Source organism: Schistosoma haematobium, chromosome 1, assembly GCF_000699445.3.
Source record: "Schistosoma haematobium chromosome 1, whole genome shotgun sequence".
Lineage (NCBI taxonomy): Eukaryota > Metazoa > Platyhelminthes > Trematoda > Strigeidida > Schistosomatidae > Schistosoma > Schistosoma haematobium.
The window spans coordinates 55,215,792-55,232,440 of record NC_067196.1 but is presented as its reverse complement, the minus strand read 5'-3'; the positions used below and the strand labels follow the sequence as shown (position 1 = coordinate 55,232,440).

General features: G+C 38.2%; 1 protein-coding gene across 1 annotated transcript; it reads left to right on the top strand.

Annotated features, from left to right (window-relative positions):
• The first annotated feature begins 190 nt into the window (after positions 1–190).
• MS3_00001638 (uncharacterized protein) lies at positions 191–16,597 on the top strand. The gene is made up of 6 exons (XM_012942940.3): positions 191–348; positions 8,252–8,436; positions 8,474–8,628; positions 8,663–11,686; positions 14,380–14,425; positions 14,563–16,597. The coding sequence occupies exons 2-4, from the start codon at positions 8,256–8,258 to the stop codon at positions 11,669–11,671; spliced, it is 3,345 nt and encodes a 1,114-aa protein (XP_012798394.2). The 5' UTR covers positions 191–348; positions 8,252–8,255; the 3' UTR covers positions 11,672–11,686; positions 14,380–14,425; positions 14,563–16,597.
• The last annotated feature ends 52 nt before the right edge of the window (positions 16,598–16,649 follow it).

Sequence of the window (16,649 nt, the reverse complement as noted above, 5' to 3'; positions counted from 1 at the left end):
GAAAAGTAACCCATGCATCATATCCTCACACCTGAATAGGCATGATGCTCTCTTGAGACGTGTTTAATTAGTAATAGTTAAAAATCAAACTCTTCTTAGCTATTCTGGAAGCTCTAAATTTGCAACCTATGAGGTGCAGAACTTTTCGTGGTATATGACCCTGGTTCATCATATCGTTTCGTCTTATTTTGATGTTGTTACACTTCAGATATTTTCGCTATTACAAACCGAGAATCGCTAATCGAATGCTCATATTCGGGTTGCGCAGTTTCAAATAACAATGGGTTGCTCTACTCGCGCTGACCTTAAGTGTATTCGCTTCGCAGCCTATTTCGTCTCCACCATGCAGTACGTACTGTTTACTTTCCTCTTTTTAAACGGACTATCTTCTGGCATGTTTTGTGATCCATTTTCAAATCTATCGACACTATTTTTTATTAAGATCTCAGTTTCTAAACAGCAAAAGTATCAAGAACAACCCATGACGAATATATATGTTCGTCAGATGACCCAATATCTAGTTTGTCCATTTATTTAGTTTCCATTCCTACATTGTTGTTTTGCTTAGCTTTCTGTTTTAGTTAGTCTTACACTGGTTTATTGTCATATAGATATCGTTCATACCTGAACTCATGCATTGGACTGTAATCTTAAATTACGTTTCAGTAAACGAGTCATTTGTACTGCCATTTTTATGTTCGGATATTGGTTGTCGCATGAAGAAACATAAGTTTCTTTAGCTGCCAAGTGAAAAATGATCAAAAATTCGCCATCTTTAGTTCGAGAGAGCAGTATAGTCGTATTGTGAGACTATAATTCTCGAACGAACTTTGACATCAGTGACCTAGAAATATCCAAATTACTAGGGCCCAAAGAGGGCTGTTAATTATTATGAGATTAATTAAAGGGTTTTCTGCACGAACTAATATCAATCGTAACACAGAATTTTATTTGGATATATCGGTGGATGAATTTGATCTGATCGGTTCGTCCATAAATTGTAGGCTCCCCGTTTTTATCTTTAATTGGATCATAAGTGCTTTTGCAAATTATGTGGACACTCCCAAGGTCATTCTAGCGTCGCTCAAAAGTCGTCCATAAATTTTAGTCTCACCCAGTTAGTATATTACTATTACAATGCTTCCATAAAAATCCATCAGTGTGAAATGATGTTTCGAGTTGAGTTTAGAACCATACAAATCGATTTCCTGACATATTCAAGCGTTTTAAGCATCACAAGATTCCCTATTGTCAAGTGAGTCAGTAATAACATCTCGTTTTCAACGAAGTTATGTCTTTCTCCATTTTATCCCAAATGCTTGAATGTTGAACACCGAAATTCTATTGTGATGTAAGCTTGGTTCTCTCACTTTGTCACTGAGGGTTTTTTACACGCATGTACTGAATTTAGCATAAATATATCCCCCATTCAAGTTCTGCACTCGACATCTTAGTAAGAAGGAATCAATAAAATAGAAGCAAACAGGTATAAATCATAATATATCATTTTCGAAAGCTAAACATATGACAAAGTTCAGAAAGAACAAATAATGCCGAGAAATGAGTAGTATTTAATATTACTAAGTTGAAGATTGGTAGAGTGAATAAGGTCAAATATATTTGTGATGTGGCGAGTAATTTCGAATGCTGACACCGAGAGTTTCGAACCGTGTGTCCCAGTTACTTCTTATATCACAAGGAGAATGCGTCTCGCGATCGACACCCTAGACTAATAACCTTCCTGTTGCAACTGACTGACTGAGCCATCTTTTTGTGTAATCCCTGCACGGATTTTTCGGAACTGGTTTACAACTAAATCTAATCCCACGTAAATTAAACCATAAGGTTAGGAGAAATCAGTAGATTTCTGTGGGGTCTACAGAACTGATAGATGCCGGAAAACTCATCCTGTCTGGCTCAGAACACGATAAGGAGTGGAGGCAGCTTAAACGTAGGTTGATCAAAAGCCTACGTAATGATCGTGAGCAGTGGTGGGTAGCGAAAAGGGCAGTAGTGATTTTATTCATTCATTTATTTGAGCATAACTGTTCAGAGTTATCAAGGAAACAGGTATTAAAAATAGGGCTATTAGTGAAACTATCTCGCAAAAAGACGGGACTATTATTCACTCTCAGTTCAAGACATTGAACCGATGAGAACTTATTTATTTTAAGATAAACATAGGTACAAGGATGCACCAGTGGTTGGGAATCAAGGTTTTCCAACTCCTCGGGGTAGATCCTCCATATCCACCGACCCAGTTAGAGTGACAGACATTCGCTTTTCATCCTCTCAATTTCGTAAACAACACTCCGCAGTGAGTAGAACTTCACTAGCGGTGGCTGTATACGAGTGGCCATATGAGAACATTTCAAGAGGGAGGATGGATTCTTCCTACCATCGACCGTATCAGGGCATTTGGGAGCGATGAGCAGAAGACTAGAGGACAGTTCAACCTGCCTTCAGCGACATTTTAGTTACCCACTATCTTCAAGGAACCTGAATGGGGAACTAAAGTCCTCCAACTCTTAGTCAGGTTGAAAAGGCTATAAGTAATCTCTAGCGAGGGCGAGCAGCAAAAACTGATGAACTAATGGTCCGGTTTTTGCAGTTGGATTAACTAAAATCTGGAAACTGAATGTAATCTCATCCGACTAGTCTCGATCGCTGATTGTCCCAGCTTATAAGAAAAGACAACCATAAAGAAATAAGTTTAACCCATTTATTGCCTGAAATATTAACCTGGATAATACCTTAACGTCTAACTAGAGCTTACGAAGAGCGAATCCGAGAAAACCAGTCTGGTGTCAGACCTGGACGTGGATGTATGAACCAAATATTCAGCCTTCGGTAGATTCTGAAACATGGACATACGTTTTGACGTCCTACTATAGTTGTTTTCCTTGACCTTAAGGCAGCATTCGACTCTTGATCGTGAGGCTCTTTGTCAGTGTCTGCCATTGATAGGCATCCCAAAGAAGTACGTTAACCTTGTACAGGATCTCTACTCGAACACTTCTGGTCGAGTCAGAGCTTATTGTGAACTGTCGTCGGCTTGTCTACTTCAAGTGATGTCCTTCAGGGATGTCCGCTTTATTCATTTTTACTTAACTTTGTCATAGGCATGCTTTTAGAAATAACATTTTCGTAGTCTGACTTTTCAGTTGATCTTCGACCAGGAGATTCACTTGTTGACTTGGGATACGTAGATGATATAGTTCTGTTTGGCGAAGATGTTGACAAAGTGAAGTCTTCTGACCACTTTAAGCAACAATGCGAGTATTTTTGTGATGGGATTATGCCCCACCAAATATAAAATGATACTTCAGGATTGGCATGGGTCATCCTCTGAATTAGTGATAGGTGTTGAAGCAGTTAAACCCACTGACCGCTTCACCTATCTTGGGAGTCTCATCATTACCGATGCTCTAGCGTCTGACAAAATCTGTGCACTGAGTAAGAAGGTTCCATTGGCTTTTGCTAACTTGCATCGCATATGGAGTAGGCGAGATAACTGTTCTTCAACTAAAGGGAGAGTTTACTGCGCAGAAGTTCGCTCTATTCTATTTTATGGATATGAAACATGGCTATTAAGAGTAAAGGATATTCGTTGGTTACTAGTGTTCTATCATGGGTGTCTTCAAAGCATTTTGAGATCACAGAGTAAGCAATGCCAGAGTTAGGAATAGAGTACTAGGTAAAGATGGGAAATCGATCGATAAGGTAGTAAATCTTCATCAACTGAGGTGGTTGAGACATGTGTTACTTATACCCAACTATCGCCTACCTCAACAAGCGATGTTTTCTGGTGCAGAAGTAGGCTGAAAGGAAGTTAGAGGCGGCCAAACTAACACATGGCATCAGTCCATAAAGTCACTAGCAATCGGACTCAGCCATGGTAATGGGTACGGACTACGTCCCAACCGTTGCTGACGTGGTGGTCGGGCTTGCCTATCGTGATGAAGCAACCGAGCTATACTGGCTGAAACAACCGTTCCTCAAGGTCCTACCATGCCAGACATGTCGGTTGAGGAGCGGCAAGACTAAAAGCGACAAACCCAAGGTCCGAAGGCGAAGTCGTACTGATGACTGTACAGAGGTGTGACAGCAGTACGGTGTTTCCTTCAGACAACCAGCATGACAGCGATGCTGCCTTCCCACAAGGAGGGGTGGAGTTAGCAAAGGTCAACCCTAGAAATGCACACCTCGCATTATCTCACGAATATCCGTCTCCGGCGGCAAGGTCTCAACAAGTACGGAGCTAACACAAAAAGGTCACTGAGACCACCCCTAACACAATTTCCTTTTCAGGTACCTCCAGAAAAACCCTTCCACGGTGTGGATAACCGGGAAGTGATAACCGCCCTCATATATCTAACAGCACTCAAGGACCACTGTATTCATAATCAAACTCCCTCTTCAATTCCTATAATTCCTCCTACATCGACTTTCAACTCTAAACTTCCTGTTTCGGCTTCGTCCTCGAGTGTCACCATAGCCAACGATTCTAGTGTGCAAAACACTGTCCCAGGTCCACTGAAACCTCGCTCCAAACTACACATTAGAGCCTCCAACGTACACATACTATGTCAAGTCGGTCAGCAGGCCTCCTTGGCTAAAACCCTAGAATCCCGTACGATTGATGTATGCTGCGTCTCCGAAACACGCATACAGGATCCTAGTGTGGTCATTCACTTGACCCCGCCTCGGCAAGACGGAGAGCTAACGAGATACACCCCCAGTGTATCTGGCGACCCGATGGCTAGTCCTCGTGTACTGGCAGGTGTAGGCGTAGCACTAGGCATGAGGGCGGAACAAGTATTATTAAAGTGGATCCCCGTTAACAGTCGTCTATGTGTTGTTCGGCTAAACGGGTCCGTAAGAAATCGGAAGGATAGGGACACACGTGGTTGCCTTTTTGTCGTTTCTGTCTACGTTTCCACTGACTGCAGCTCGGATGAAGTGAAATATGAATTCTACAGAAAGCTCTCTGAACTTCTTCAGAAAGCTAAACGTTCAGACATAGTACACGTGGGAGATGACTTTAATACCCAGATAGGTAGCTTAAACCAGACAGAAAGGCATTTGAGTGTGTATTTTAGTATTTCGACACAGCGAACAGATAATGGTGATCGTCTGCTGCAACTGTGCTCAGACAATCGTTTATTTTTAGCAAACACAAATTTTAAGCATTAGGAGAGACATCGTCTAACATGGCGACTTCCTGCACCAAACCAACGATGGACTCAAATAGACCATATTGGCATTAGTCATCGTTGGAGAGGTTCGATAGAAGATTGTCGTTCATTCTGGAGTACCTGCTTGGACTCCGACCATACTCTAATACGAGCACGCATCTGCTTGCGCCTCACTGGATGCAGAAAAGCCACACTAAGAAGACCCATTAGAACTGAATTGAGTAACGAGAAAACCAAAAGTAGGTTCCAGGAACAACTGAGGTCACACTTAAATAGTTCTGAAAACGAGGCTGCTCTCAGTCCAGACGTTTAGGACGATGGGCAGAACACTTTAGAGAGCAGTGTAGCTGGCCTTCAGCTACTCTAAAACTACTTACCATTCCCAGAAAGCCTGAATGGAACATTGAAGTAGGTCCTTCAACTCGAATTGAAGTGGAGAAAGCTATAGCTAATCCGAAACGAGGAAGGGCAGCTGGTTCAGATGGATTTGCTCCAGCGGTCTTTAGGTCTGGTGGTCCAGTTTTAATGATTGGGTTGACTAATATTTTAGCTAAAATCTGGGAGTCGGATATAATTCCATCTGACTGGTCGCAATCACTGATCGTCCCAATATGTAAGAAGGGGTCAAAATCATCCTGTGATAACCATAGCGGGATTAGTTCGACTAGTATAGAACCTAAAATACTAGCCTCAATAATTGTCGTACGCTTAACAAAGACTCGTAAGCTGCAAACACGAGGAAATCAGGTTGGTTTCAGACCTGGTTGTGGCTGCATCGACCACATATTCACCATTCGTCAGGTTCTAGAACACAAGCATACTTATCGGCGTCCGACAATGACAGTTTATCTTGACTTAAAAGCAGCATTTGATTCTGTAGACCGGGAGGTTCTGTGTCAGTGTCTGTTATTGAAAAGCGTACCTCAGAAGTACATAAACCTTGTGAAGGCTCTTTACTCGAACACTACCAGTCGGATCAGAGCTTATGGAAAGTTGTCATTTGATTTTTCAACCTCAAGTGTTGTCCGTCAAGGCTGTCCACTATCTCAATTTTTGTTCAACTTCATCATCGGTATATTGATGGAAATAACGTTCCCGTCGACTGAATTCTTGGGCATTGATCTCCCTCCAGGAGGTCCACTTATCGACTTAGAATACGCAGCTGATATAGTCCTGTTTTTCGAAGACGCTGATAAAATGCAGAGGTCTTTTGGTAGCACTGAGCAACAATGCCAGGGTGTTTTGGACCCGTTTCTCCCCATCTAAATGCAAGTTATTGCTTCAGGACTGACCTGCGTTAACACCTGAACTAAGGATAGGGCGTGAAGTAGTCGGACGCGTTGACAACTTCACTTATCTTGGAAGTCTGATCAGCCCTAATGCGTTGGTGTCTGACGAAATCTCAGCACGGATTCGAAAAGCTCGCTTGGCTTTTGCCGACTTACGTCACCTGTGGCGAAGGCGAGATATCCGTCTATCAATAAAAGGACGGGTATACTGCGCGGCAGTCCGTTCTGTTTTACTTTACGGCTGCGGAACGTGGCCATTACGAGTAGAAGATTCTCGTAAGGTACTAGTATTTAATCAAATATGTCTTAGAAATATCGCTCGCATTTTCTGGGATCACCGGGTAAGTAATAGTGAGGTTAGACACAGGGTATTGGGAAACGATGGTAAATCAGTTGATGAGGTTGTAAATCTTCGTTGAATGAGATGGTTGGGCCGTGTGTTTCGTATGCCTGAACACCGTTTACCACGACGCGCAATGCTGAGTGGTGTTGGAGACGGTTGGAAGAAAGTTAGGGGCGGTCAAACCAAAACGTGGCATCAGTCCTTGAAACTACTAACTTCTAGTCTGAGCCACGTTGGTAGATGCAGACTACTTGGTTAGGGTGTGCGTGACTATCGTAACTAATGGTTGGAGATTCTTGGTGACATGGCTCAGAGTCGATCACAATGGCATTGGTGTATACACTCTGTCTTCCCTTAAACTAAGAGAGTAAAATCGCTCCATATCTTTCTTTCTACTAACTATTTCTCTCTTCTTGTACTATATCCTTATATCCAATCTTCCTTTTATATATTACCACCATTGAATTAACTACTTCTATGAATCCAGTGAATCTTGTTGTGCTAATGCAGTATGGAAATTTGGACCGATGCACATATGTGCCTGGTCCTACGTTGTAGATGACTGACAGACTACGTGGTTGGGGTCCACTTGATTATCGTAACCAATAATTAGAGACTTTGGATGACATGGTTCAATATCGTTTGCAATGGCGCAGGCTCATCTACTTTTAGTCTTCACCCAAATTCTGAGATTCTAAGTTCCTCATAACTTTATTCGTTCTTATCCCGTTAATTTATATATATTTTTCGAGTTGCATCTTCTGTGTTTAATCTTTCCTATTACCACTGATACTGTTACTACTTCTACTGGTCTGGGGTTTTGTCTGACAATTTCATTTCGGTGTGCTAATGGGATACATGCATACAGGTTCTACTTTATGAATGAATGACTAAATAACACGTTTTTATTTATTTGTTTTCATTCCCTTTTTCTTTATCTCCAAAGTCCTGAGAAGTGTTATACAACTGACTTTCTCACAAATCACTGGCTTGAATATGTAACGGTTGTAAAGTCAATCCTCACTAGTGACTATAATATATGGCGATTTTTCCTTCACAAATTTCCCTTTCGTCCCTTGAAATATAAAACAGAATATAATTCTGAGTTTTGTTGCTATCAATATTAGGTCTTTATTTTTTTAAATTTAATTTCGCGAAAATGTCAGAAACCGTGTCCCATCGGTCTAGTGATTTGAAAGCCCAAGCCTTTGAAATTTTAGAGTGCTTCTAGAAGGTTTTTATTACTTGATACCAACTAGACAACTTCAAATGGCGTCTTTATTTCTGCATAAAGATGTCGAACTCCTTTCCACGGAAACTTAGGATAATGTTTAAAATGCATCACTGAAATCTTTAATGTTTTCACTACGTCGAGAACTGAATTTCTATACTGACGCCTTTTTTTCTTTGACAAATTTTAGGTAAATGGAAAATTATCATTATCCTCTGCAAAATATTTTTGTTCATAACCCTTTCTCATGTATCATACCCCTTCCACAAGGAAACGAAAGTTCCTTTTTCAGTGTCCCTGTGCCCTTATCGTCTCAACCCAAACGGGGGCCGCTTCTTCAAGATCCATCTACAACCTTCAATCCACCAACAAGCAGTATATCGAGTTCATTTACATAAAGTGTGTTTATTAGGTCCTTCAAATGGTATCATACAAACGTCATTATGTGAAGTAAATTTGGATGATGTCCCGATGGAAATTGTTACTTCCGAGGAAGACTCGGGATCAGAATATGCTGATGCTTTCCTCTCCGCATACACAGAGTCCGAGGATCCAGTTGTTCAGAACGTAGGTTTACCTCATTTGTTATTTATTTCTGAAGTGCTCAGCAGAATTAGATGAAATTGAACTCAGAAGTCGTGCACTAAGGAGTATGCTGCTCCAGAAAAAAACCGCTTCAGGGAATAGAACTCAACCGAAAACTGATCTCACACTGCTCCATAACTTACCTGAAGTCAGGAATTCGTTTTCAAAAGTCAAGGCATCATGTGATTCATCAACTCTAAAACATAAGCAGAAATTTATAATTACGTTACATGAATCATCAGATAGCGATGACTCACTTAGTCAACCTGTTGGTGCTGTTTTCAAGGGTTCAACAGCAAAAAGATGCGCTTCTAAGCCTCCTATTAACATGGATATTCCTAATCAGTCAAAGAAAATCAGTCGTTTTCATCAAGAAGAAAAAATGTTGTTGCAAAGAAAAATGGAGCTTCTCCGACTGAAACTAACTGTTAAACGTCAACAACACTTGATAGATGAACGACGTAAAATCGTTCGGAAGTTATCGACCACGTTATCAGAACTTCGTAGGCGCAGTAAGCATACAGCTTTGTTGTATAAAGAAGCTAGTAAGTCTCTTGTCAAGGCCCAACGTACAAATGCTACTTATCAGCGAAAACTTGCTTCAGCCCAAAAATTATATTCAGATGTGCTTAATTCTGTAAACCGCTCCACTGCGGACATAATACAAACAGGTTTTGCTTTATCATCTGTAAATCTACGCAGAGATCTTATTATTTTGTCTCTAGATGTTCTACAAAGAGCGAAAGTGGTTACGTGGTTTCTTGTTCACTATCATTTTAACCCAACTACATCAAAGTTTAACATGAAAAGTGTGAAGCCGGTGGCAACAGTAAAACCAAGTTCAGAAACCTTGCTGGAATTCGATCCATTCCGCCCGATTTGCCCATTTTTTCTCGATGGTGAATGTCTAGACAAAACATGTATATTTCAGCATCCCAAAAATTCAACTGTTATAAAAGCAAAATCGAAAACTTTTTCCCCTTTATTCATGGTTAGCACAAATGTTGTGTCTCTGCTTGGTGAGGAAAATAAAGGGAGATATGATGACGTGTATTGTGAAGTGTGCAAAGAAAATTTGGTCATGTCTGCATCAGATTTCTCTCAGTCATCAGCAATACAACGCTGGCATACAGCTTATCTTGCATATTTACGTTCAGAACCAAAAAGCTCGGCCTTCCTTCATAAATTCTCAAGCGACCTCGAAAATTCCTCATTCCCTGCAGATTTATGTGCCCATCTAGTATTCGGACTTTTGTTATGTTCTAATATGGATCCAATAACAGTTAAGCAAAAGCTTTTTGATTGCCTAAAAGCCTCCAGTTTTCCATTGAATGCTTGTAGATTAGCATTACGACATCCCAATTTAAGCATACCAATCCGCAGATCAATAATTAAATTGTCTCTTGAATATATAACTCTTCAATTCCAGCAAGATGCACAAGCAAGTCAAGAATCAAAGTTTGAGTCATCTTTCGCGTACTTCGTTTATCAGTGGTGTTTGCTTGAACAAGAACTTGGTTTACATAACAAGGTAATTACCATCCTAAAACATACTCTCAAATCATTACCTACGGAGAACAAGCTAATTTATTTCTTGTGGTGGTTACGATTATATCACCAACTAAATGGTACTTTACCCCATGAAAACCTATTTTCTACCGCCAATTCACCATGCTTCTCCAAACCAGTCCTCTTATCTAACCTGGAAATTATTGAAATGGCAGCCACTGAAACTGGTATTTCTAAAAATTTATCTCAATTACTGGAATCATTTGAAACAATTAAAAATGATATTAGCTTCACTTGCTTTCTGTATATCACTCATTTATACATTCAAACTCTTAATGCAGATTCCAAATTTAAAAGTGCAGCAGATATAGCACTGACAGTATCATTACATTCCCCTGAGTTTGTAGATGATTTATTTTTCCCATCTGCAGTATATTCTTTATTTTCCTTAGATTCATCTCTTGACTGGACAAGCTTGATTAGTAATGTGTCTGACAAATTACGAGTCAACCTTAATTTAGCCCATCGAATTGAATTTGGATTCTTGATAACATGTTTAAATTGGCGTAGAAAAACATTAAATTCTACGGAGTTTCATCTTATTGAGTGTTTAGGCAATTTAATCTTTCTTCCAAAAGATGATTACGAAAGTGTTATTTCAGCGTATGAAAATTTGTTGAATATAAAGTCCAGTAATAGCAGTCTTGTTAACTTTAAATTGTGTCCACGAAGTTCCACATATTTATGGCTCAGTTATTGTCTGTATACCACTATCCATTGCCTAAATTACGGTGAAGTTTTAGACCACTTAATTAGTCACTATAAGTCATGCATCATGAGTTGTGCAAACGAAGATCCAAATTATGTTTTCATTCGTCTTTTAGCCCTAATGAGTCTATTATTAGCAAGTCATGTGAATCAGTTAGATAGTTCAACTTATCCTACTGTCATAAAGTTACTGTTCATCGATAACCCTTTCAAGTTGGATCGTAAGTTACTTCCAGCGTACTTTCTTGAGTTGATTCAACAAATTAACTTAGGTCTTCTTCCTTCTGGAATTCGCCACGATATATGTGTACAACTTGTTGAAATATATGGTGCTTCTCTGGTTCCCTCTTTGTGTCGGACTTTGTGTGCTCTAGGTGACCACTTTTTAGCTCAAAGTCTGTGTGCAATCGGATGTTTAGATAGACCTGATAATGAAGACTTCTGGCTTTTGTATGCTTCGACAACATTTAAAACTCTTTCACATATACGATCATCTGAACAGTTATCAACTCTTCTAGAAATTCTAATAAATGCAACTTCTGCGGTGACTTCAAGTTCTCGACTTTGGAAATATTATGCACTTGCTGTTCGCATTGCCAAGGTATCAGTAGAACAAATAACGAGCCGTGCAAAGTCTGTTGGAATGTATGATCTCATTTCTAGTAGTCTGAACGATGACAATCCTACGAAATTTTTATCAGAAATTGGACTCCTCTGTGATGAAAGATCTATGGACAGAAAATGTTAGAATTAAACCATAAAAGTAAGTTAGTTTAGAAAAGTAATAGTGTAACATCCTTATTTTCAAAGTTCACTTTGATACTTTTATATCCAGTCTTTTAATAAAATGGTTCTCATTTTATTTATTGTATTTGTTCAACTAACCGTTTATTTATCTGCTCTTTGGTAGTTTACAACGTTTATTTTTCTAGAACTCACTGCAGGCCATTTTGTCAAGTTTAATAGAGAGCCAACCATTGTTAATTTCTGGAAAAGTAGTCTAATGTTTGGTTTGGTGAACATTTGTTGATACAGCATTGAATAACAAACGTAACCTATCACTAGAGGACTTAGTTAAACTAGTTTGAAACCTGTCACTAGCTCAGGTACATTTATTCTTTTATTTTCTTTAATCCCGAGAAAAACACTATCACATACTTCCCATCCCCAAATTTCAATCGTCCCTTTTAAACTGTCTAATATGTGTAGTTTTCTGCAAAGATAAGTATTTTAATTTTTACTTCTCTGGTCTTATCTTAGTAAATGTAATTTTTGAGGATTTAGACTGACATAAATTTTTGCCGAATTACACACTCTTTTTACTTCTATCTGTCAATTAGAGTAATACCAACCTAATTTGTTGCTTCTGGAGAAATGGGATTTTTTTATATCCATTAGATAGTATAGACTTTTTATGGAGTGCTTCTCCAGAATCTTCAGTTTATGCTTACTGAATTGTTACAAATTTCCTGAGATTCGCTACAAACAGCATGTTAATTACAGTGAATTTAAGCACATTGCTCAACACAAACTCACTATTAGTGCTTGATAAATAATGTCAGTTGATGAACACAATATAAGTATTGGATTAGTTTTCTGAAATATTCTCGGAATCCAGTACTCTTTGCTTCTGTCTGGTTGACAATTACTGGGACAGATCGTTTTTGTATGTTCAAACTTATTTATCCCGTTTTTGTAATTCATTGCTGTCTGGCTAAATGTGACTGCATATTTTTGTCTGCACGTGTTTAAGCCGATTTAATAGCAACATCACATAATTTCAACCTACCTTTGATTAGACCTGTCTACTTTCATACATTTTCATGTATCTTGAATGCGTACATATTGCAGTGGTGACGTTTATAAGAGATAAAGACAGTGCTGCAAAACAGTAAACACCTAATCCTAAAATTTTTATGTGCTCCCCAACTCCAAATTGTTGTTTTCGACAGTTTATAGTTAGTCGAATGTTTTTGCGTACCTTTCTATGTCTTCTGTTATTGTTTTCCAACCACTTTAGGATTTCATCTATGTATTGGCATCAAGTAGTCTGTTCATAAATTCCATCTAGGTTACTTTCCTAACGAATTCCATTTTGAAGCTAACTGATAGAACAGATGGATAGTAGCTAGCAGTGGAATCCAGGACGTGAGTTTCGTCCTAACAAAGCTTGTGATCTAAGGCAGTATCGAGGCAGTCCGCACAGGATGCACGTATGCCAATGTGCGACTGATTAATTGCAGTCTTAAATAACAATGGGAAGATACAAGTTAGCAACATCAAGTGAATTTATAACTGATAGGAGGATTCCTCATGTTATAACGCTCGGTCTTACTTTGTCTAATGTTATAACGGTTGGGTTTACACGTATGGAACGTTAATTTACCTTAGACGAATATCTACACTAGATTCCCTCCCAGTGTCTATTCTACAGGACTTCAACGCAACTCAGATCAAGAACACATGATTAGCCTGACCACAACGTAATGTATTTCCACACCGAAACCCGACACAATCAAACAACAATGAACAATCAATAATAAGTGAGTAATAATAATAAGGATAGGGGAATATATAACTCATCTGACAACTGTCAGACTAAGCAGACAACCAATCATTATCATTCTCGCCCACACATCACCTCACTAAAGAGAAATACATTACACATTGCCATAATAGTCTAGAGCGACAAATAGCTGTCTATTTTTATTCACAAGGTAGAAATTTAAGATTTCGAAATAATGATATCGATAATAATAAGAGACGGAACATCTAGGTTGTTCCGGAAGCAACGAATGAAATCGGCAAGTAAAGTGTAATGTTGACCCTCAAGATTCAGTTGATAAATGCATTTCCATCACTGCGACTTATAATGTCTTTACTTATCATCATGGTAATTTCCTCTCCCTCTGTGCTATGGTGTGACAACTTCGAACCGGTAAGTTTTCGTGTCAATTCCTACACTGAAGGTGACTACGACCATTAAATGTTTATGTCACACACTCCGATCAGAAACTATGCATGTTCCTGGATTATTACACTTGAACTTCTAGTCTATGCTTTTCTAGTTAAACTTTAGATTCGGGATTGTTTAATAGATAGTTGTTCTTGAAGATTGTCTGATTAGCTCTGCGTTCTGTGTATGGGACCGGGTATTTAGTGTCATAGTTTTGGGTTTCTCACATACTGCCAAAACATATCTGTCCTCACAATCCAAGCAGTTGCAACGTAATGGGACAAGCTGAACACTTCAGGTGTACATATATCTCATGAGCACAAAACGTTTCGACATTTTCTGGGATAGGTCATTTGTTTTTATTGATAATTTAAAAGAAGAAAACTGGAATAAGGAAGATCTATTTTATGCTTTCATAATCGGTAGTAACAAGTGAAGTATAGTTATTAATTTTGCTCAGATTCTATGACCGTAACTAAAATTTCCTTCGTTAATTTTAGGCATTCAATCATCATTACAAAATTTTTTCCAGCCAAGTTATTTTAAGTAAGTATAGCTTTACTCAACTTTATTGATGATGACGGTGTTATTGTTATTTCTTTTGTAGTTATTGTGTTCATAGTGATATTATAGCATTACAAAGGTTATTTTTCATTTAGTCATTGTTCTGTATAAATTTTCAGGAGAGTCACATACACAAATATTAATGCTGCGAAAATTTTGTTCTGGTAAGTGCTATCTGTAGAGTCCGATAGACCAGTATGAAGATCACTTTCGGTCACAAATTGTATATTAATTTATATATGTAAATAAAGTTCCATTTGTAAACAATTACTCAAAGTCTTGTTCTCAATTTTCACAATGAAGTGCCATGTTCGTTTTTGTCCTTAAGATGAATAAACTTAAAAATGATAATATTGGTTTGAACTAACTTTCACACGAGTCCCATTAATAAAGTGACGTGAAAATACGTGACCAACTTTACAGATTTTTAACAGGATTTCCTAATTACAAAAATTCAGTTTATTTAAATAGAATTGCTGTCAGAATAGATGGGTTATAACGTCTCTGACTGGGTGATACTGGCAAAAGCGGGTTCATATCTCACACGGAACACTATTTTCCCCAAGATTACAAATACGCCTTGTTGACGAGTTCCAACTAGCAGGGAAGCTAAGTCTAAGACTTCATGTTGACTGTTTCCAACCATTTAACTTGACGAACTCGCATCAATGCCCCCTGTGTATTGTGTACGCTGTTCGGTAAGATTATGATCATTCTCAGGCGATGAGAGCAAATTAGAGATAAGACAATAAAATTGATTGTAGTGTAGTGAATTTCAAATATCAATCTTACACTTGCGCTCATCAGTTTTCTAGATTTGCTAACAATGTCGGGACGAACTTGTCCAACCTTCGATTCGCATTAGTTTGAAATGAGGTGGCTAAATATCAGTAGTAGACAGCGATCCGCGCTTATTACATAACAGTTATTGATCCAGTTAAATACCCAACTTTGGTAGATTGAGCAAAATCAAAACATATGAGTTTTGTCCTAACTATATTTATGTCCCTGTAGCACTTCGTCTCATAGGTTGGTCAATTGTGATATCTTTAAAGTACCTAAATATTTGTCAATTTCCCGTTAGGACGCTGACATATTTGGTGTTCAATGAACTATAATCTGCACGTTTATTACCATATTTCTAATGCCTAAATTGTTATTGTAATAAATTATAGCTATAAATTACTTTCTACTTTAAAAATTCTATCCAGTTAGCTAAGTATAACAAACAAGTCAACACTATTTCAACATATGGTTTGTTCCTAAAGAAGCGGATATGTTTAGTGAGCAGAATGTGACAATTCATTATTAAGATGTTAAATATTGTGGGACGATTGTTAGTCTACACCTCGTCTCAACCGACATTATTTTTTGTTTCATCAACTAATCCTGACGGCACTCGAGGTTGGGGGGTATTTTAACATGTGTAGTACATTATTTACTTCACATAAATACTATTAAACGGCTTTTGCAGATGAAAATACTGGAAAATATTAAGGTCATCTTGATAACGGTCTGTTTTATCACAATAAGCATGACGCTGAGTACGTAAATCTACTATAAGAACTCTACTTCAGCTGTTAACAAGACTTACATTAATGTAAAAAAGGTCAGGGTATTCTACTACTTGTGACGATGTCACTTAATTAATAGCAGTAATGGATAGGATACCTTTTTGGGAGTAAATTCAGCGATCGCTAGATAAACGTTTTTCTTGAATGCTTGAAGTTAAAAAAATCAACTGGTGTCCACTTACTATCTAGCAATTGAATCCTATTCATGTGTAGTAGATAAGTAGCATTATAACCTTTACAAAAAATGGTTTAAATAAAACCTTCCAAATAGCTATTATCCGAGTGAACGGGTTCTAGATTTTAGAAAAGCATCGGATCCTAAACTTGTTTCTGGATCATCTTTAGAAACCAAAAACAAGTAGTTTTTTTTTCAAAAAAACAATATAGGGTAGTTAATAGCCGTAAGAATTATACATATATATAAATTTACATCCCACAGCACATGCTAAATATTGAACTGCTCAATAAAAATAACGTAGTGGAGTTCCTAAAGTATTCACTGGAAATTTGAATCAGTATCAAGTTTGAGTGCAGTTTCCAAAAACAAATTACCTTTGTAGTCATTAAACTGTAAATGAGTATGATAGACTGACAACCATTCTAGAAACAAACAACTTCGAATATATGTATTA